A 21,426-nucleotide genomic window follows, 5' to 3' on the forward strand; every position below is an offset into this window, starting at 1 on the left:
GTGCTCATCTGTACTTTTGCATCTTGAGAAATGACCAAAAAAGACAGTACTCCAGGGAGCAAAGAGCTGTTTTTTTCATGAGTGTGGAAGGAGCTGGGTAACTCCTTTACAGGCCAGAAGCACCATGTGCAGGCTTGGGGACTGCACTCTTACCCCACTGCAATGCCAGATAAAATCAGGGTGGCAGGTGGAAACCATGCCTTCTGCCAAAGAGTAATAGTGATATAAATTAGTCGAGTCCCAAATAGGATTTTTAGAATTTATTAAATAAATAAAGGCAAGCAAACAGCGCTGGGTGCGCCGGGAGTCTCTGCCCACCAAGACAGGGGTGTTTTTGGTGTACCCCAAATCTGTAGCCTCGTGGAGCTGCCTCAGACCCTTGATCGGGGCACTGGCTTTGGGGTCGGGGGGGTGGTTCCTCTGTCTCGGGGTAGTCGAGGCTGCTGTACTGGTCCTGCAGCACCCGACTGGCTGAGTTGGACAGCCATGGGACCTGTGGTGGAGGCGGGCGAGGCGGGCGGCCCCGTGGCTGGCGAGGCAGTTTTGCAGGCACGGGCGACGGCTGTTGGGTCCAGGTCTCAGAGGGGTTGGAGCGGGGAATCCAGCTCCCCATGTCTGAGGTGCGTCTGCTGATGTCGGCCTGAGATGCTGAAGCTGCAGCGATGCGCCTGTGGAGAGAGCAGGCTACTGAAGCCCTGCTGTGGCTGCAGAGCCAGGCAGGTTCTAGGGTGCAGGACAGCACTGGGCAGCCCATGGGGTGTAGGCACCCGGCTGGACACAGGAATTGTGAGCACGAAGAGCTCCATGCAGAAAATGGGACACCCTGCACCCCTCACCTAGGGCACTGCTCGCCTGCCCATAGCTCACCTTGTCGGAGCCCTGAGCATCCTGACCTGCCTGCTCTGCACGTGCTTGGAAGGAGACCTGACCTTGGTAGACCAAGGACACGAAGCTGGACATGGCACTGCAGGGCCAGGAGAGCCTCCTGTTCTCCTTTCTCAGTGTGCCTGGCAGAACCCAGCACTCAGCTCCCCTGCCCATCCCTGGCCAGACAAGGGTACAGCTTTGCCTCTCTAGCACCACCTAAAAGGGTGATTTCTGCTGGTAGGTTCACTGCTAAGGGAGATGTCGCTATTGTGCTGCTCACTTTATATGGCAGTGTCACCCCTTACTGGTTTTCTTCCTGATTTTGCTCTGCCCACCTCTGGTGCTGGGTCTGCTCTTGCCAAGGCAGGGTCACTTTTAACTCATAATTGAAACAGTAAGAACAGGTTTCAGAAATGAGTGCCCAAGAATTGAGAGGCCAGTTAATACCAGAATACCCTACCTCTAAATGCTTCATCGCCAGTAGCAGCCATCTAAGACTGAATTTTCGCAACCCTCCCCCCCCTCCTCAAAAGCTCACCGTCTTCTCTTCCTCCACAGATGGATCACACAGCAAAATACCATCCCAAGCAGCATAGAGCCCAAGACCGCCATGATGCCTTCTGTGCAGAGCTTGCGGAATTCATTCTGATCTGCAGCATTTGGGTTTTTCTTGTCATCCACACCTGCAGGCAGAATTCTGTACGCTGCACGCTACTGGTAATCTCACAAGAGGTCTGACACCACCAGGAAATGTTCTTTCTCGCTCGCTCAGTGAACTTCCTGGGACTGAGACATTTCCTTGGTTTCAACCAAGGAAGAAAAGAAGGAAACTCCCAAAGCTGCTGCAAATGAGTGCGTCCGGGAGCCTCTCTCTAGGGTGCATCCTCTGCTCCTCTCAGCTTTGCTTACATTCTGGGACAACCATAATCCCGTTTTCCCAGTGTCATAGGTTTGCTCCCCCTTCCTGGTGATCCTTCACATTTGCACACAATGTCTTATGCACTCGCCCACCTTCACTTTGCAAGGCTTACTAGCGCTGCTGCCTGGAGGCTCTCTCTGACCTTCTGGGACTAGTTGTCCCACTGAACATAACTCATGAGGCCAAATGGGGAGCACAGAGAGGAGCGCAGCAGGGTGACTAACTGCCCCTCTAAGTGAGACAAACAAAACCTACCCTTGCATCAGGAGTGCCACCCCCAGCTCTCCCTCCCCAGGGGACCCACACCCCAGGGGGACAGAGTCAGGCCTGCTCGGGAGACACCTGAGCCTCTCTCTTTCCCTTTTCTCCAACATGGGCACCGCTTGCATGCCTCCAGTTTTCAGGACTTGTTTCCCACTTATGGCCCCCTGCAAGACTTCTCAGTTTGTGGGTTCTTTTGAAAAAATCATGTGTCCTGGCATGGATATTCCCCAGGCTTGGACAGCACTGACAAGAATCAGAGACAGGGAAAGCCTCAGCACGGCTCAGGCACAAAGGATGCAGGACAGTGCCGGTTCCCCCTGAGCCATGCACAATCCATCAGGGCTTCCCTCTGGACCTCAGTCCACAGGCGGGATCCCCCTCTGTTGTGCCTACGGGGACTTGCAGCAGGCTCTGGGATGCAAGTGTTGTGGGAGGTACATTCGGTTAAAAGTCGTGTTTCCATCACCTGCTGAGAGTAGTTCAGACGGCCTGCTTCCCCAAATGGCTAAATTCTAACTCTCCTGTGAACTGGTACAGGCACCAGGGGATGCAGTAGCCTGCAGACACACAGTAACTTTGACTTAGGACACTGGATGACTGAAGGACAGCAATTACCTGGCTCGTCTACTGACGAATATGCCCCCATTCTTCCACCAGAGGCTGGAACTCCCCGCCTGTCGCCTTCCTGAAGCGCCTCCATGGTCTCACGGTTCACCTCTTTCAAAAGAAAGTAGGTCAGTTTGATTACGAGTAACTGTTCCTCATCAGGAACATCATGTTCCTCATCAGGAACATGAACATCTTCAGATGGCAGTACTTCTCAAAATGCATTCATGGCACTTAGAAGCAGCCTGGGCATTTGGGGGTGCACTGAGTCACTAGTCTGAACAACATGCCATTCATGGAGAAAAACTGAAGCACTAGACATTTTCCAGTTTGCCAGTAGACAGCACACCCTGGCCCGCTGAGAGACTAAAATATTGCCTGTGATCTTGTTCTCATTCCACTCTGCATTTTTGGCAAAGCGCAACATTATGGCAAATTCCTTCCTTCAGGGAGGACAGAAAGACGCCATAGCCAGTTCAGCTGGGGAGAGCACCCTTCTGAGAAGCACTTCCCATCGTGCCAACTCAATCACACAGGAAGGGTAACAGACACACATGGTGGACTGAGACATAAGCTCTTGTAACCACACTCTGGAAAGGTCTCAAGTGGCAGTGAAGAGACCACAGTCCTCCAAAACCAGAGGAAAACCACGGCCAAGTTACCTAAAACACAACTACAAAAGACAGTTAAACCACCCAAGACTAAATTCACAGCCCTGCATTTTAGCTGCCTTCAAGCTGGGTGTTCATCTGGTCTCACCTGTCCCTGACCCCGAAGTGTCATCGAGAGTCCCCAAACATCAACAGGCAGAGCCAGGCTGTGAGGCTGGCTATGGCACGCCAGCAGCCCGAGCCAAGTCTGCCGGTCTCGGCGACCCCAAGCTGCCCATGCATCTCTCTGCTGCCTAAAGGCACGCTCTCCTCTGGCGACTAGCCCTCTCATGACTCATTGGGAATCAGCTCCTTGGCAAGCCCCTCCCATTCCTGCTGTGTAGGCTACTGCTTGTCCGTACATGCATCTAAAACCTCAGCTTCCCAAGCCTTCCGGTCAAGAGTGATATATACCCACCATGTGCTGCTTCATCCAAGTCTGTCAGGATTTCCCTTAGAACTTCTGATGACCCTGTGAAGATTCTCCTATTTCATCTTTATACTTTGCTTCTGGAGGACCTGAAAGTATGAAATTAAGTTTCACGCAAATAAAATAATGAAAACGAGTGTGTAGTCTGAGAGTCAAGGCTGACTACTCACCCCTGTGGTGCCAGGTGAGCCCCAGCGCAGGATCCAGTTGAGAAGCTGGAAGAGCCCTCCCTGTACCCACATCTGCAACCAAAGACCCATGAGAAGTTTCCTTCATACGTTGTGGCAAGACGCTGTCTTGCCAAATGAATAGCAGAACATAGAAGGGAATCACCTAATGGCATGACACACCCATGCAGGTCTGTATTCTCGCACCTGCAAGAGATGTGTCGCTCACATTTGGGCTTTGAGCAGGCAGCTCTGAAAAGAAGTAAAAAGCCATGACGTACCCATGTGATCTCCCTGAGTGTCAGCCATGGAACCCAGCCAGGAAGCTGGATATCCATCACCTCCGGCCACACCTGTGAACAAACAGTACAGAGAAGCTCCCTTGAAATATTTTAATGTATTTCCTCACACCTGAACAGCAGTAAATGCAGCTCAAACACGGGATTGCTGCATGGCACTCATATCTCCCTTCCACTCAGGAGGGCTGTGCAGTTACTGCATGCCTGGACCATGCTGGTCTAAAACAAACCATGCACGGAGCTGTCAGGAGAAGGGACTTGCGGGAGCTCACACCAGCTCTAAACTCAACCCTCACAAGCCCACTAGCTTTGTGCTGGAAGCAGCGCAGGGCCGGACAGGCTGGAAGGAATGCTTTGCAAGGCAGAGTGCCCCGGGGCACATCACTGAGCCTGACCCATTCTCTCTCTGCTCTTCTGCATGTCTAAGCACCAGCCAAGAAAATATCAAGTAAATTGTGAATGAACTGACTAATTAAAACTTAAATGCTCACACATTGAAATGACATACCTGTGGGATTGCCCTGAGGCTCCGGGACAAGATTTGGCTCAGGATCAGGCCAAATCGGTGGCCACCGGCTACAGGCACAGCTGTAATCAAGCACGTTTCCGTCAGATGTCGTGATCTACTTCTTTTAACCCTAGGAAGGTTTTCCGGGGGGAGGGCTGCACAGGGCTAGCTCTAGGGACGGCTTGCAGCCCGCAGTGGCTGCAGCCCCCTGTGCGTCCCACTGCCTGCAGAGCTGGCTGCGGCTCACCCGGCCGAGCCTCACCACGACCAGTGCAGTGGGAGCTGCCAGGGCTGGGTGCTGGCCCTTGCCTGCCTGCCTACCTAATCCCCGTGCTTGCCACGGACGAGCCCCGACATGCCGGGGTCGCAGGACCACCAGAAGGATAAGGAGGCAGTGGTGGACCAAGCCTCTCCGCAGCTGCACCATGATGCTGCTGCTGCTATCGCCGCTGCCGCTAACGCCGCAGCTGCCGGCACTGGCGCCGCTGCCGCTCACGCCAAAGCCGCTAACGCCGCAGCACCGCTGCCTGCGCTGCTGCCGCTAACGCCGCTACCAACAGCGCTGCCGGCACTGCTGAAACGGTGCCTGCGGGACCACGCTTCCCCCGCGGTGTCCGGCGGCGTTGTGTGACCTCACAGACCAGCTCCCCACCACGGCACCAGCCCTGGAAGGGACTCTGAGACTACCCCGTGCTGCCCCCCGGCCGAGTCCGTGTGCAGCGGAGTCCTCCCCTCCCCGAGGTGCCTGTATAGTGTGTCTCTGAAGTGAACATAACGAATGTGCCCGCTCTCCCTCTGAATTTTTTTTCTATGAAAATATTTTAACACAAATATTAAAAGAAGGTATGCTGTGGAGCACATGACGCCCATGCAAAACTTACTTCCCTCCATTGCCTTCTCCTGTAAGCATAATCATTTGTGTTTTCTCTTGTTACAATTAAATGATACTGTGGCGATAACGCTGTATGAAAAGAAGAAAGTGTTTGTAAAGAAGTTCAGATATTAATGTTAAAAGCTTTATGCCTTTTTAGTCAGTTTTTAAAAGAGCTTGCAGTAGTACCCGAGAACCTCACTGAGGCACTAGCATCTATACTAAAAGCAATCAAGGCTGAAGAAAAGACGTGATGCAATGGGATAAATCTGCGTCGCTTCTATGTGTTTTCCAGGCTTTCCTGAGAAGCATTAGTAGCCTTGTAACCAGTGAGTCCTGATGTGTTTTTCGCCAGTTATTGCTTCAATGATGTCCTTTTTCCTTACCCTACCATGTGTAATTTTTCACTTCACTCAGAAAGAGATTTTCCAGAACGGAAATCTTTCTTTCTCAAAAAAAGGGCAGAGAAGAGCAGCCTTGACCCCCAAGTAAGGAGCTAGTGTCCCTATAGGATGTAAAGTGGGATGGGGGGCGGCCGTGACTCACCCGCTCCCTCTCCGGTACGGAAGAAGTAAGATGGTGCTGCCGCCCAGCGGCCATACTGCAGTACTGCAGCTGGGGGGGTGGAAGCGCGCTGTGTGGTGCTGCCATCCTGTGGCCAGACCTTGGTACTGCAGCTGTGGGGGGGGGGGAGCGCGGTGTGGCGCTGCCATCCTGTGGCCAGACGCGGTACTACAGCCCGGGCACGAGTCGTCGTTTTTGTTGCCGGTTTCGCGTGGTTTTCTGCGGGATTGTTTAATCATTTAATCCAATTTTGCTGTGCACAGTCCTCAAGACCAGATTAAGTATAGATGTCTAAACTAATGCTTTCTTTGTAAAGACAGAAACCTAGCAGCAATTGAAATCCCCAGCTAAAGGTGTTCTGCTGTTCTGGTTGAAGAGAAACAATCATACATGGGGAAAAAACGAAGTGCTAGGGTTTTAGGGTAGGAGTGTGATATAAAGGTTCTGACACACATTCTCATTCTTAATCATCAGAGCTTATCCAGAGTCCACAAATAACTAATATTTTTTTCGAGTAATTTTCCTGGGGTTTCCTACAGCCTAGTTAGGTTTATAAATGAGAATTTGCCACCAGAAATTGAGACAGTGAGGGGCAAATGTAATCTTTTGCTAAGCATATGTGGGACTGAGCAGTTATAAATGACCTTTTACCCCTGCTTCGAAAGCTAAAAGAAACAGTTTTTTTCAGGTCCTATAAAATTTCTCCTTTAGCTCCCAGTAGTTTTTCCTGGGGTTTTAATTGGTTCACTTCTGTGTGTACACATGCTGTGGTTCACTAACGTTAGCTGAAAACTGATGTCTTATTTAAAAATATTCCGCCATTACTCTGCACCCACATGCTGCAGCTCAAAAGTAGCAGAAGGTCTTTGGCTTCCTGCAGTATCATGTAAAGACTTGTAGATATAATTTTAACCTACATCTTTATTCACTATTTAAATGTGTAGAATGTACTGGTAATTAGATAACTTACCCCTGTTAAATAAAGATTATTACAGGATTAATTTATATGTAACCAATCTAAACTTTTCTTGGATTTAGTTTGAGAATTACAACATGAAAAATTTAGACTTATTTAAAAAAAAAAAAATCCACAAACCTCTATTTCTAAAAAGCATGAACTCACAAGAAAACTATCACAATTCTCTCAGTCAAAGAATCACAAGGGAGCAGGATCCCCATTAAGCTTATGTGGATAACTTTGCATTCTCAATCTTTTGCACTTTTTTTTTTTTTAATAATTTTGTAACTGACTTAGAACATCCAGGCTAACATTATGCTTGTAATCACAGAAAAAATGACAATATTTTCTAATGTTTTTTCCCCTTCAATTACCATATAGATAATTATAATTCTAGATTTAGGTTCCTGCATGTAGTAATTTTTCATTCCAGTCTTAATAGAAATGAGTAAGAGAAATTCATAAAGACTGGAATATACGGGTCTTATATACAGATTATGAATCAATTGCCAGCTTACGATTTACTTTGACATAGGCAAAAGGCAATTAAATGAAACAATGCCACGTGAATAGAAAACCTATTTTCTGTGTTAAAAAACTATATCAGAGAAAAATTACACCAAAATGTTTTGGTAGGCAGTCTACTTGAAGGTATTTTAAAAGAAAGTTTGTGGAAAATAGAAGACTAGGTTTTGTAGCTGTTTGCTTATTAGGTCTTTAACTGAAGAGACGCTGGTGTGCTGTTAAAGGTTTTGGCCTTAAGTTTGTCTTGCACTTGCATTCTGTTTGCAGTCCTACAAAAAACTTAAAGGTACTGAAAGCTTTCCTGGGACAACTGGCATCCTATCACAACTTTCTGGCAGACTAGAAACTGTCAGACTTGCCAAAAGGCTGTTTGTCTTTCACAGGGAAAAGCCCTTCCTCTCAGGAATAGCAAATGCTTCTGCCTAGATCACAGGAAAAACCCAAGCCATAAACCTGCACAAAATAACCCATGGTAGGTGCACATAAACAGACCCATTAACCATTTGAGAGCATAGGAATTGAATATGCACTGAAAGGTAAGTGGATACATGAAAATCCAGTTCATTCGGATTATTTAGGAGCTATGCTGTATATACTGCTTGTTTTAAAATGCCAACAGCTACACCTTCCACTACTCATGCACATGCTCCTGGATCAACAGCATCTAGTCTTCAAGGATCATAATGGCAACTGGTCAGGCTGCAGAAAGCTTTCAGTATGGCTCATTAAGTACCAGCTACAATTACCCATCTCAGAGACATTGTAATCTCAACATTGTTACTATCAATCACTCAATCACTGTTAAATCTAAATCCCAGCTGGAAATGATTTGGATCTCTCACTCACAATCACTTCTAATATGAATAAAATATAACGAGACATTTTTTGTGTGCTGGAACTATGTCACACTGAAATACACTGAATATCTAGGAGACACTCTCTCCTGGGGGGCATGGGAGTGCAGACTTTTTTTCTCAAATGCTGGGAATTCCTTTTTCTTCCACAATTCACAACTCCTTAGCAAACAGTTTGGAAAACTGATGAGCTGAGCATAAGGGAAGGGGGATTTCATGCATTTCCAAAGCTCTAACTTAACCTGAAAAGACAGGTTTTCTAAATAAACAATGGAAGCCATGTGGAAGTAGGACACAACTGGTTTATGCATCAAAATGAACAACAGTAATATCACTGTGCAAGAGTTCTTCACTCTTTCAGATGCTGTTATTTTTACTTCACTGTTTTGGCATTCTTTTTCACCATGTGAGCCAAATGTAAGAATTATGGATGGACAATATTAAACACAGACTCCAAATAACTGCCATTTTTTAACCACAGCCTGTAAACACGTGATACTGTCTGATTTAGAGCCATGTCAATGCACACTGAAAACATTGGGAAACAAAGCAAGATGTTAAAAGTGTGCAGCTTGGCGCATAGAGAGCTGTGAGGGGCCGTGACATTTTGAAATGGCAGTCAGTAGAGGCAACGCCACAGAATCATAGAATAGAATCATAGAATCATTTGGGTTGGAAAAGACCCTTACGATCATTGAACTCAACCATAAACCAAACATTACCAAGTCCACCAGTAGATCATGTCCCTAAGCGCGACATCTACCCATCTTAAATACCTGCATGCTACCTGTCTGCCTACACACGATTGTGACTCAAGGTAGAATTGGACATCATAGTAAAAAAATGCAATCCTGCTAATACAAACGGTTGTATTTTATTTCAAAAGAGACATAAGACATTTATGTATTTCTGACAAAGAGCACAGTAAAACGCATCTGTATTCTTGCTATTGTAGGGAGGTATGATCAATCCTCCTTTAGTGAATGTGGCAGCATTCATCAAACACAATTAGTATTATGTAACTATGCGCATGGCAAATAAACTTCTTATAAGCAGAAAACAACAAAAAGCTGTTGTGATGCTAGCACCGTTTAAAACACAAGAACAAAAGCAGAAGGCATCACAGAGCCAATTGAGCACATAGGACTGTGGCTCTGCTACACAGAACTACCTCCACAGAACTGACGCACAGGTTTCTAGATGTATTTTTCTCAGTGACTGAAAGAAATACAAATTCACCACAAAATGGGGAGGTCACAAAATCACATGAAAAATACCTTCTTTCTATTCTGTTTTTGCCATGAAAATAAGGTACCAGCACTACTGTACTGTGAGTGATGGTAACTGCCACACTGGACAGTTTGTCCTCTGACCCAAGACTTTCAGTGGTGTTTGAAAGGGACAGATTTAAAAATATTCCATGCAATACACATGTAGCTTAGCTGTTTGAGAATGTTTAACAGGATAATACAGACCATTTCTCTGATGGTGACCTAAGTAACATCTACAAGTCTACTATGAGATATTTTTCACAAGAATATGGAACTTGAAATGTTCCTTCTATAACCACATGCCCAGTATGTCAAATCAGACTTGATACTCTCTGTTCTCTTAGAACCTGCTTTCTCTCAGTGCATTCTCCTGTCCAATTCAGAAAACACAGGACACTAAATAGGACTGTATTATAAGTCCCTACAAAAGGGGGAGTGCAGAAAGCAGGAAGCTGACAACAATGTATATTACATTGGCAAGCACAGCAGGTCTCTCATCTCCTGCAGAGTAAAGCATCTTTAAGAAGCAGATGTACGTGTTTGCTGTTTGCTACAGAGAAAGGTAAGAAAATGGCCTTGTCTCCTTCCCTTAGGATACCCTGACATAAAAAGATTAGTAGCCTTTAAAATTAAAGGAAAGCATTGGAAGTATGGTCCTTCACTGTATGAAAGTGAGAAAATATCTAAAAATCCTTTTTTTTTTGAGTTGTTTGAAACTAATCACTGCTTTCTAAATTTTCTTCAGGAGTTGCTTCATTTCCCATTTTATTTTTGAAATGCTAGTTCTTCAATGAACTATAATGTTAAGTAAAGAAATGCCAATCTTGATCAGAATAGTGAAGTATCTAGCCTAATAAACACAAATGCTTTGAATAAGTCATAAGAAATGCTGAAATTACCCACAGAGAGCATGTGCTTCTGTATGCTGTGCCTTTTAGGAATTCCAGATGATCCTTAATGCCATCAAATGTTGCAACGCACCTGCTTTCCCAGACAAGAGATATCCTCTACACTGGAAATTAACTTGCTCTTGTTTGGGTTTTTAAAGATTTCCAGTACCAGTGATGCCTTGTCTAGTAATGCCAGCCCTGGCAGTCCTGTATACACAGAAATGTTTTGCTGTGGTGTCAGAATGAGACAACATGACAGTTTAAACCTGAAGGGATTCTTCAGATGTGGCAGCCTGATCAATGGTACATGGAAATGTGCTGGATTTAAACAAAACCCAAACCCACAACAACTCTAAAAACCTGGTTTTGCATTCTTACGGATCCTATTGCTCTTTTTCATCTACATTAATTTGTGATTCAGGAGCTCACCTGATTTCAAAAGTCTTTGCTCTTTTCAGAGCCACCTCTCACACTTAGCCTTCTAACTCTCTCACCTTCATGCCATACCATATGCTTTTTACAAGCTTGCCTTCCTTTACTTATCTTCTCACAGCTTCTGTGTTGATTGGTAATGCGGTAATGCTAATAGGCTTTGAAAACCTGCCTGAATATTCTCATTCTTTCTCTCTCTCTTCTTTGAGAGTTTAATATTCTTTTATCTTTTTTTTTTTTTTCCCCACACTGATTTGCAATAGCCTTTAGCACAATCCTTCACATATGGCCAAGAGTCAAACGTCACGAACTGCTTTCAAACCAGAAAGGGCTTACCAGGCTAGAGGAATGGCTTTGCCGTTGGACTTCCTCCTTTTTTGGCCTATTTCCATGACTGGAGTATTGCAAACTGGTTGCTGCTCCTTCTGCTTGCCTTCCTCCGCATCTAAGATGAAAGAAAAGAACACGTTTTCGTTCTGCAGTGATTATAGCACGATTGTTGGTTAAATACTTAGGTGCTTTGGCTTTCTTTAGCCAGCAAATGGAAATTCATTCCTTTAAAGTTAGTACGTACATAAGGTATACCTTGATTTTTCTTACTATAAACCTGTCAGGTGCAGACTTATCAAAGAGAAGAGTAACTAAGAAGCTTTTGCTTTCTTCCCTTTTCCTTACTGTATTACTTAGCCCAAATAAAAAACCCAGTGGCCACACTATAGGTCTGGAAGCTGAAATAATGTGCTTCACTGCCTCTAAACTCCCCAATTACTGCTGAATTTTCAGTCAAGAACCATGACTTACTTTATAACTCAAATACCATTTTATTGTCTTTGGTTCTTATATAACTGTGGTTATTTATTCTTTGGTATTTGAAAGCCATTTTTTTTCCCAGTAAAATCAAAAGAGCAAAATGAACACACTGCAGGTAATCCAATGCAAAAAAATCACAGCGTTAATTTAAAGATAACTCCGGTATTCATTTGGCAAATGAGACAGTGGAGTGGCACTGACATATGTAGAACAAGGACAAGTCTGAGATAAATATACATTGACTCATGACTGGCAAAGAGCAGCTTGATGTAACTCACTGATAAAACTGTCACTGGTCTTGCTCTCTATCTGGGATTCTGAGAGAAAATGATGGGAAAGCCATTCTAAGCCATTAATGACAGCTGAGTAAAATGTGCCAATGAGAGCTAATAATACACCTGCATAACACAGATGATTAAGCAGCCAGTTACAACAGTCCCAAATAACACAAACAAATGAAAATGACATTTATGGTCAAATCCTTGTCTCATTAAGCTGTTAAATGCTTCTCAGAATAATTAATATGAACTGGAGCTGATAATTCAAAAACTTAAGTGACTGCACTGTCTGTTTTCTCCTACTTAATAATTATTTAGGCCAGCACTGACAAGATGGGAAACAATAATAAGCAGAACTATGCTGAAGGAAATGCTTTCAGCTGCAATTCAGAAAGGCTAACAATCTGCAGTACTAAACAGAAAGCACTTCTACCACCATGAAAAGCCACTGCCATAATACACTCCCAGTTATGTAGATAATATTTTTTCAAGGATAAAAGCAAAGATGAATAGCGCTGAAAAGTATAGGAACGAGAAATATATCCTGTTTATCCTTTCTTTTACCACTGCACAAGAATGGTGGGTGAATGTTTTCTCATCTACTGATAGTAATTTTGTTGGTTTTGTTTTTTCTAAGTAACAAATAAGTCAAAGTTGTCCCCTCTGCACATATGGAGCTGATGCAAGATCTAGCTGAAAGGATTTGGAGATACCACTCCCATGGTAGTGGTCACCTTTCCTATGTCTGTATTAGGAATTGTGCTACATTCAGCTTTGATCACAGGAAGGAAAAAGACTACAGGTTTTTGAACAACTCCTCAAAGGCATGTGATGCCCACTTACATATACAAAACCAAACGAGAGCTGTTTGCAATGAATGTATTATGTCCACACATATTATGTCTTTAAAAACCTCTCAGGTGGAGAGTGTTGACAGGACCATAGATGGACACCAACCCTTTGTGAAGATACAGTCCTCCTCCTCTGTGTATCTCATGAAGGCTGCGCTGTCTTGGGCCCATGCAAAGGAGGACACTGTGCTTGTTCCTCTATGAAGCAAAAGATTATCAGCTCCTGCTGGTCTCATTCCAGGGCTGGGAAAATCAGGTCTCTTACCCTGGCTAAATTTCACAATCAAAATGCCTGGAGATCAGCATCCAGAGAAACAAAGGCGACACACAGCTGACACCACCAAAATGATGCAGATCTAAAAACTCTTGAATACTGGGAGGAAGGGGAACTGGGTCACAAATGTTTCTTAAGAAGTGAGACTAAAGCCAATCATGTAAAAAAGAAGGGCAAACCCCTAACTAAATTAAATTATATTATATTCTCTTGAGCATCTTAAACATCACTACAATTACATTTAATCTTGCCCCATAATATATTTGAGATTTCTTTTTGCATACCTCTGCTCATACCGATTAATATTCCAAATCTTCTTGCTGCAGACAAGATTCATAAACTAAATGTATGGGTAACTAAATGTCCAATTTAAACAGAAAAGTATGGCAAGTTAGTGCTATACTTTCCAAACACTCTTTTAAAACCAATAATTCTTAGTAATTTTTGTTGTGAGAATAGTGATAAAATGTTTTTATTAGGAAAGCCTAGATTTTATTTCATACCAGATCAGTTCAGAGAGTGAAATGCAATCTTGTTCCTTTAAGTAAAACAATAAATTTATGTGCCTTTAAAAACACCCTTTACTGTCTACATTCTCATTTAAAAAAAATAAGAAAGTGTTAAAATCTGAATCATTGAAATTTCTGCATGAAGTTCCACTAAATGAGAAAAGTAGTCTTGTCATTGAAACAATCTCGGTTGGTGAGTGTCTTGACTCTTTTTTTCATAGTGGTGTAAATACAGTAACTCCATTCACTTGAAAAAAGCTATACTAGAATAAAGCAAGCAAGCAGAGGACAAAGCTTGTGCATGTTCCTTAAAATGAGGAGACAAAATTCAGATCTCTTTTACTGTGCAGATTCCTACACAACATAACCTTCCCACTTTTCCCATTTCCAAGCCTATTAAAGAAATCTGTAAGAGATGCTTTAAGTGACTCTCTTCTTGACCTCTTCTTCCATTTCAATGTCATCCACTTAACTTGGTTTAGTTCAAGTGCATCTTTATCATTCTACTCAAACCCAGTTACCTTGCTTTTTTCCCTTGCCTTGCTTCATTTTTTTTTTTTTTTTTTTTTTTTTTTGCCTTTTTCAGTCTGGTTGTACATTCTCTTGGGTAAAGACCAGCTGTTAACATGCACAGCATCTCCCTCTGTAATCAGTAGTTCAGAAAGGTTGTCACCAATATTCTCAGAGGACTATTACAAATTATGAGTACGTAGGAAACCTACACCTTTGCAGGAAAGCTCTACACCATCATAGAATCACAGAATCAACTTGGTTGGAAAAGACCTTTAAGACATCAAGTCCAAATTTTACCCCAAGACTGCCAAGTCCACCACTAAACCATGTCACTAAGGACCTCATCTACATGTTTTTTGAACACTTCCAGGGATGGTGATTCCACTGCTTCCCTGGGCAGCCTGTTCCAATGCCTGATTTGTATGAGAGAAATTTGCTTTCATCGTGAGTAAATATCATGCTTTAGTCTGTTACTTCTACTAATCTACAGCCTAAGTTTGCACGTAACAAAGGATAAATAGAATTTTTTTTATTTTTATTTCAAATAATCTCTACTCCTTGAATGCAATCCTATGACTGATTAAAAGTATTTCAGAAAGGTCATGTGTAACTCAGAGGTAAGACTCAGTTGGTAGGTGTTTCTTGGAACACAAAAAAGTAATAAAGAAATTTGAAAAGACTGTCTACAAAAGAGCAATTTTACATAGACATGCTGATGTGCCTAATTAAAGAAGCTGGATCATGATCATCAGGATAATGTACGTACTAATAACGTAGTAGCTTAGCTTAATCTAAATTAGACTGTTCTGGAAAATAACCACTAATTGGTATTGAGAAAGATTGATGAAGTCATGTGATTTTTGCTGATAGTACTAGACTTCGTGCACAGAAACAAATTTACTCCAATGACAGATGAAACAGTTCTAGTGAATTGCATATAAGCACAAAGCAAAAAGGCTGCCTTTTACCTAAGTGCTAAACATCAACAATGTACGGTTATCTGCAGCCTCAATTAGAGAAAACTTTGGGTTCTGACAGCAGTAACAAAACACTTTAAGTGTTGACACCAGTCTGGAGGCCCATGTTCGGCTGGTCTGGGCTGCAATAACACATGGAGTTTCCTGCTGTCGCAGCTCCTCAGGCAGATTGAGTCAGGAGGTCAGTCTGATGATTACGAGTTCTGTCAGATTTCCTCCAATGAGAAACTCTTTCTGAAGTCTTTACAGTCCTGCAATGCTTCCACCTCCTTGTTAAAACTAACACAATGAAATTCTGCAAGGCCATGCAAGCAGTATAAAAGCCCATTAACTAAGTCAAATAGTATGATGATATCCTCTTCTCTATCATTTTTCTTTTGTGTTAGTGAGCACCGAAGTCACGTAAAGCTTCTAACACCTGCCTCCTATTTTCCCTCATTTTGACAGGGAGAGAAACAAGAAAAAAGCAAAAAATGGAATGGACTATTCTGTAGTTTGAGCAATTATACTAAAAATTGGAACATTAAAAAAAATCAATTTCTCATACTAAAGACTAATTTGGCAATTTGTTGTATTATTGGATCATATTTTATGTTTACGAAGTGATAGAATCTTTCTAACAGTTTCTTTGCAGACTTTAGCTAATCACCTCAAGGAAAGTTTATATATTTTGATTTCTGTGTCACTGGCATTTATGAGTGTCTGAAGATTCTGTATTACAATTTTTACAGAGTTTTAAGCAGTAAATTTAATTTCATGCCTTTTAGTAATTGGTGGAGTCTAAAAATTTTAATTGTTATTCTGCTTACTACAAGTCCAGCTGCTAATTTTGATTCAATGAATACGCACCTGCTTCAGGTCACCATCATACCTAGAGATGGGTACCATTAAAATTTTGTTTGTGCTAAGTGAGAACAAGGTGCACAAGATAGGTGATCTTTTGATGTAAGTTTTAGAACAAGATCTTTGCTGATAACAGAGCAATGGTCAACTTTGTTGAAATGGAGGATTAAAATAACTAGATAGATTTTGGCAGATGTTTACCACATTCATGCATAAAGAAATGTAATCACCATCCTTTATCTCAGTTTGAATCTAGGTGTAAAGGAGGTGCAGCATGTCTTGCATAGTGTGGTCTGAAACCTGAACCACGATAACACTTCATTTTTCTAGTATCACTGCAGTAAAAGAATGATGTCTTTTGTTTTTATCCATCAGAAGACATAAGGATTGTGAAAATCTCAATTTATTTTCATATATTTGCCTTACGGTTTATTATAAAGTTTCTTATTAATCAAAATGGTATTTTCAGGATAGGCTGCTCATTGTAGGTGTAAAACTAGGAACTATATAGCACAGGCCCTCTAGCAGTGCTCCCTGCTCAACCACAAAACATGAATGCTATAAGTATTATAACTCAACTCTGAAACATATCCATTAAATGCAGATCCTATTCTTTGTGTTTAGCTTACTTCCATTAGAAGGCTACTCATTTTGGGACTCTCCAGTCTAAAGATGCTACTTCCACAAACTCATCTCTTTAGATTTATCACCTGAAAGTAAAACATGAATACTTCAACTTGGACCAGCTTGACCAAAAATCAACATCTACAGCCTGAGAAGGAATCCTGAATTGTCAGGAATCCTTGGTTTAATCAAGAAAAGCTCTTTCTCAATAAAGTTCCCTCTCTGACAACGTGGTGTCCCTAGAATGTACCTGCAAACCAGGAGATCCTTGTTCATAGGCTCAACCTCAGTGTCCTGAAAGAAAAACAGCAAATTCATGACACTATACAGTGGTTTACATAAGTGGGATTTTTCAGAGGTACCTGCTCAGTACTTTGCAGATTTCTCCAGGAGCTAAAGTCCATAATATTGAAAACTACTGATTTTATACAAGGTAGAACAGTTCCAAGATGAGTGGAAAAGTGATGATGGGTGGCACTCTCTTGGGGTCACCAGAAGATTTAATACCAAAAATATAAATAGTTCTGAAGTGAGACTTGCTATTTTCTATAGATGTTTGAGCAGACAATAAGCAGCTTGACATTTTTCATGGAAAAGAGAGGAAAACAAAAAAAAAAAATCTCACCTGTCTCTTAAGCTCCAGCAGAAGTCACAGCCTGTTTCTTTCAGTGGGACCACGTAACATCAGGTGCTCAGCAACCCATCTGACAAGGCAGAGCTCTTAATTTGTCTGACAAATGATTGGTGCAGTAAAAAGGTTTGAGCCTTTCCTGTCACCAAAGGTGACAAAGGCATATTTTCAGCCTTCTAGACCAAGAGGCTAACTGAAACCACTCTTCGAAGTACTGAGTGGTCCTGTTCATTGCAGAATGGGCTGCATGTCTTGAACTCTGACAGGGCGTCTTCTGTGACCAGTGATAGTGGTACATTATTATTGATTAACATTGTCCACAAGTGAGTCAGAGCACGGTCCCTTAATACTAGCACTGTGCAAACACGGTAAACAATGACTTTTTACAAGAAATAAAATAATAATTTCGACTTCCACCACTGTGAATTCAGATTTAACTTTTTTTTTTTTTTTTTTTTTTTTTACGAGCCCTTATCATTAATGTTTTAAGATAGTAGAGGTCTCTTTTAGACTGTGGGTGATCTTGTGGACTGTCAGTGGTGCAGGAGCCACAGATGAAGAGTCCGGACACTTGCTGAAGGATACTGGAAAAAATTCCATTTCAAAACTGGGCAATAATTAATAAGGCAGCTCTTAGAATCTGGTGTCACTCAATGACACTTCTAATGAAAACCTTAACTCTCCCTTTCAATTGAAGGAGGTAAAATTATCTTGCTGAAAGACTGATGAAATACATTCAGATGTAGGCTTTAATTTTTCTCTGTGAATGTTTTGCAACTGGGACAATACTAGTTCTGTTGTATGTGCCAAGGCATTTCAGGAATTCTTGCCAACACAATAAAGAAAAAAAATGTTGCAGAAAGAAACAGAATCACAAAACCTGTCAGAACCACAAGATGGCAATACTGTTCAAAATATAAAGCTGACTCAACTAAACAATAGAGTTATGACCATTCATAGCAGATTGCACGCATACCACTTGTTTACAACTACAGTGTAAGATGGACATTTTCAAGGAAGATAATCACAAGTTAGTGGTATCTGCAGGGTTTGTTTTAATTCTCCTTTTAACGAGTACTGGAGAAGAGGCTCATGTTCAATATCACGGCTCAGACTCCAAGGGAACGATGCTGCTGGATTTCAATGCAAGATGTATAAGAGAGAAGAATGAACATGTTTCAATCAGTGATCATATTGCACACTCGTTTTCTTTTTCATGTCCTCAGTTTCCGCAGAAGAGAAATTTGAGGCCATTCAATAGTATTTGGCAGCTATTTTTGTCAATTAGTTATCATGTTAATAATGACAGCCACTTTCAGGCAGCAGAGAGTGCAGATACAGAAAGCTGCAGTGGCATTGCTTCATCAATATACAATGCATTGCATGTAAAAGGTGCCATTCGGAGCAGGGAAATAAAATGATAGTAAACATCACATTCCCATTTCTGTGGCACTACCTGGTTATGTTATTAAATAGTTATTGATACTGTCTCTTATAACAAAACAAAGAAAGTATCATACCAAACCAAAATGCGTAAGAAGCAGCAGCCTGAAGAAGATAGGTGGGAAGCTTCACAAGTAATGAGAGTAAGAACTAGATGGTCTCACAGTCTGGCAAAGAAGTTCATCAAAGGCATATATGAACTCATTGAGAAACGTGTGTAAACACATGCATGCATGCTTATTCAGTGCTGAAAGAAATGACGGAAAATAATGAGGAAGTTCTATTCCAGGGACATACATAATGATATAAAAATAGAAAATCTAGTCTTGTCTGCACACTGTGTAGTGGCAAGATGACTTCTAGGCACACATGTGCCTCCAAAATCATGAGGGAAATCACTTGCAGCAGGTAAGCACTTGCTGTTTTAGTCCCTGTCTCAGATGGCACCCTGCTAGGGAGTTGGCAGTTGTAGGGTGCAGAACTGATTTGCCATGGCGTAGTCAGAATTTGTTGTTAGTCTAATGATTGCCATGACAAACTCAACATATCTATTTCTGTTTACACTCACAGATGTAAATGATACACAAGTTGCTAGTTCAGAGCCTCATTCAAGATCTGTTATTCAGCAGCGTGAACACAGTGCCCAGTACTGGTCTATGAAGAAGAATGTTATTATATTTAACTGCAGGGTATATCTTTTTCCTTGATGCATGCTATAGCATATAACTCCCATTAACTTTAAAGGCTATAGACTTTAGGAACATCAAAGTGTTCCTATAACATAACCTGAGGAAAAAATCTCTCCTTAAATGCTCATGCACAGCCGCTATTGACATTAGTATAAGAGTGCAGTTCTTACCCTAAGTATGCCATTTCTCCTGGATCCGGAACTGAGTTCAAGTCTCATGGAGAAGTCTTACAGAATTTCCAGAAAATAGCAACTCCTAAGAATATATTTTAAATCAAACTGTTTAAAACCAGAATCTTAGATACTGAGATACTTACTGTATTACACACAACTAATTTCAAAATATTTGTGTAGGTCTTCTCTGTCTCATATCTTGAATTGCACAGTCTCCCTCTTGCAGCTAGAATTCTTTTCAAGAAGTTGATATAAGGAAGCAGATGCATCCACCTTTTTTACTTGCTGTTTGCCTAAACATTTAGCCATTGTGGACATACAGCACAGGCATGATTTTTAGTCGAGATTATCTGCATAATTATCATCAGTAGTCATTAATATCCACTCTTCATGAAAGCAAAAACTTCACAATGATCTCAATGTAACTTCTCTGTCATAATTCAAATTTTCTCGAGAAAGAAATAACGGTTCCACACACAAGAATTAGAAATTGAATTTTCTCCTATATTTCTAGCAGTTAGGTTAGACATTCAAATGTAATTACAAGTTTGCATGTTCTAAGGGGAATTATGCCTTTATAAGTGATTAGGCAAAGAACTGTCTTAGCTGCCTTCCAACTCAAATTCTCAACTTGTTTGCAGTGAAATAGGGATGAAAGATATGTATGCAGCAGCCTGAGAACATCAAGCCCTTCGTTACCAAGTGTATGGAAAACTCCATGGCTTTGGCACTTAGAATCATAGAATAGTTCGGGTTGGAAAGGACCTTAAGATCATCTAGTTCCAACGCCCCTGCCATGGGCAGGGACACCTCGCACTAAACCATGTCACCCAAGGCTCTGTCCAACCTGGCCTTGAACACCGCCAGGGATGGAGCATTCACCACTTCTTTGGGCAACCCATTCCAGTGCCTCACCACCCTCACAGTAAAGAACTTCTTCCTTAGATCTAATCTAAACTGTTGAAGTTTGAAGCCATTACCCCTTGTCCTACCACTACAGTCCCTAAGGAAGAGTCCCTCCCCAGCATCCTTATAGGCCCCCTTCAGATGCTGAAAGGCTGCTATGAGGTCTCCACGCAGCCTTCTCTTCCCCAGGCTGAACAGCCCCAACTCTCTCAGCCTGTCTTCATACGGGAGGCGCTCCAGCCCCCTGATCCTCCTCCTCGTGGCCCTCCTCTGGACTCGCTCCAACAGCTCCATGTCCTTTTTATGTTGAGGACACCAGAACTGTATGCAGTACTCCAAGTGAGGTCTCACAAGAGCAGAGTAGAGGGGCAGGATCACCTCCTTTGACCTGCTGGTCACGCTTCTTTTGATGCAGCCCAGGATACGGTTGACTTTCTGGGCTGCAAGCGCATACTGCCGGCTCATGTTAAGCTTCTCGTCAACCAACACCCCCAAGTCCTTCTCTGCAGGGCTGCTCTGAATCTCTTCTCCGCCCCACCTGTAGCTGTGCCTGGGATTGCCCTGACCCAGGTGAAGGACCTTGCACTTGGCTTGGTTAAACTTCATAAGGTTGGCATCAGCCCATCTCACAAGAGTGTCCAGGTCCTTCTGGATGGCATCCCTTCCCTCCAGCGTTTCAACTGAACCACACAGCTTGGTGCTGTCAGCAAACTTGCTGAGGGTGCACTCAATCCCACTGTCCCTCTCACCAACAAAGATGTTGAACAGGACCGGTCCCAACACCAATCCCTGAGGGACACCACTCGTTAGTGTTTTCCAACTGGACATCG

The 21,426-nt window shown here is 42.6% G+C and overlaps 1 protein-coding gene across 2 annotated transcripts; it reads right to left on the reverse strand.

Annotated features, from left to right (window-relative positions):
- Positions 1-245: 245 nt before the first annotated feature.
- Positions 246-17,191, reverse strand: LOC115611683 (serine/arginine repetitive matrix protein 1-like). 2 transcript variants are annotated; one of them, XM_030494972.1, is made up of 7 exons: positions 17,005-17,191; positions 11,412-11,520; positions 4,185-4,256; positions 3,907-3,978; positions 3,725-3,825; positions 2,666-2,767; positions 246-668 (listed from the first exon to the last, which is right to left on the reverse strand). In XM_030494972.1, exons 1-5 carry the CDS (start codon positions 17,070-17,072, stop codon positions 3,793-3,795), a joined length of 354 nt encoding a protein of 117 aa, XP_030350832.1. In that variant the 5' UTR covers positions 17,073-17,191; the 3' UTR covers positions 246-668; positions 2,666-2,767; positions 3,725-3,792. The 2 variants fall into 2 exon arrangements, with proteins under 2 accessions (XP_030350832.1, XP_030350831.1); XM_030494971.1 differs by lacking the exons at positions 2,666-2,767; positions 3,725-3,825; positions 3,907-3,978; ... (1 more) ...; positions 11,412-11,520; positions 17,005-17,191 and adding an exon at positions 1,406-1,968.
- Positions 17,192-21,426: the final 4,235 nt, after the last annotated feature.

The sequence above is a fragment of the Strigops habroptila genome, chromosome 8, assembly GCF_004027225.2.
Source record: "Strigops habroptila isolate Jane chromosome 8, bStrHab1.2.pri, whole genome shotgun sequence".
Taxonomy (NCBI): Eukaryota; Metazoa; Chordata; class Aves; order Psittaciformes; family Psittacidae; genus Strigops; species Strigops habroptila.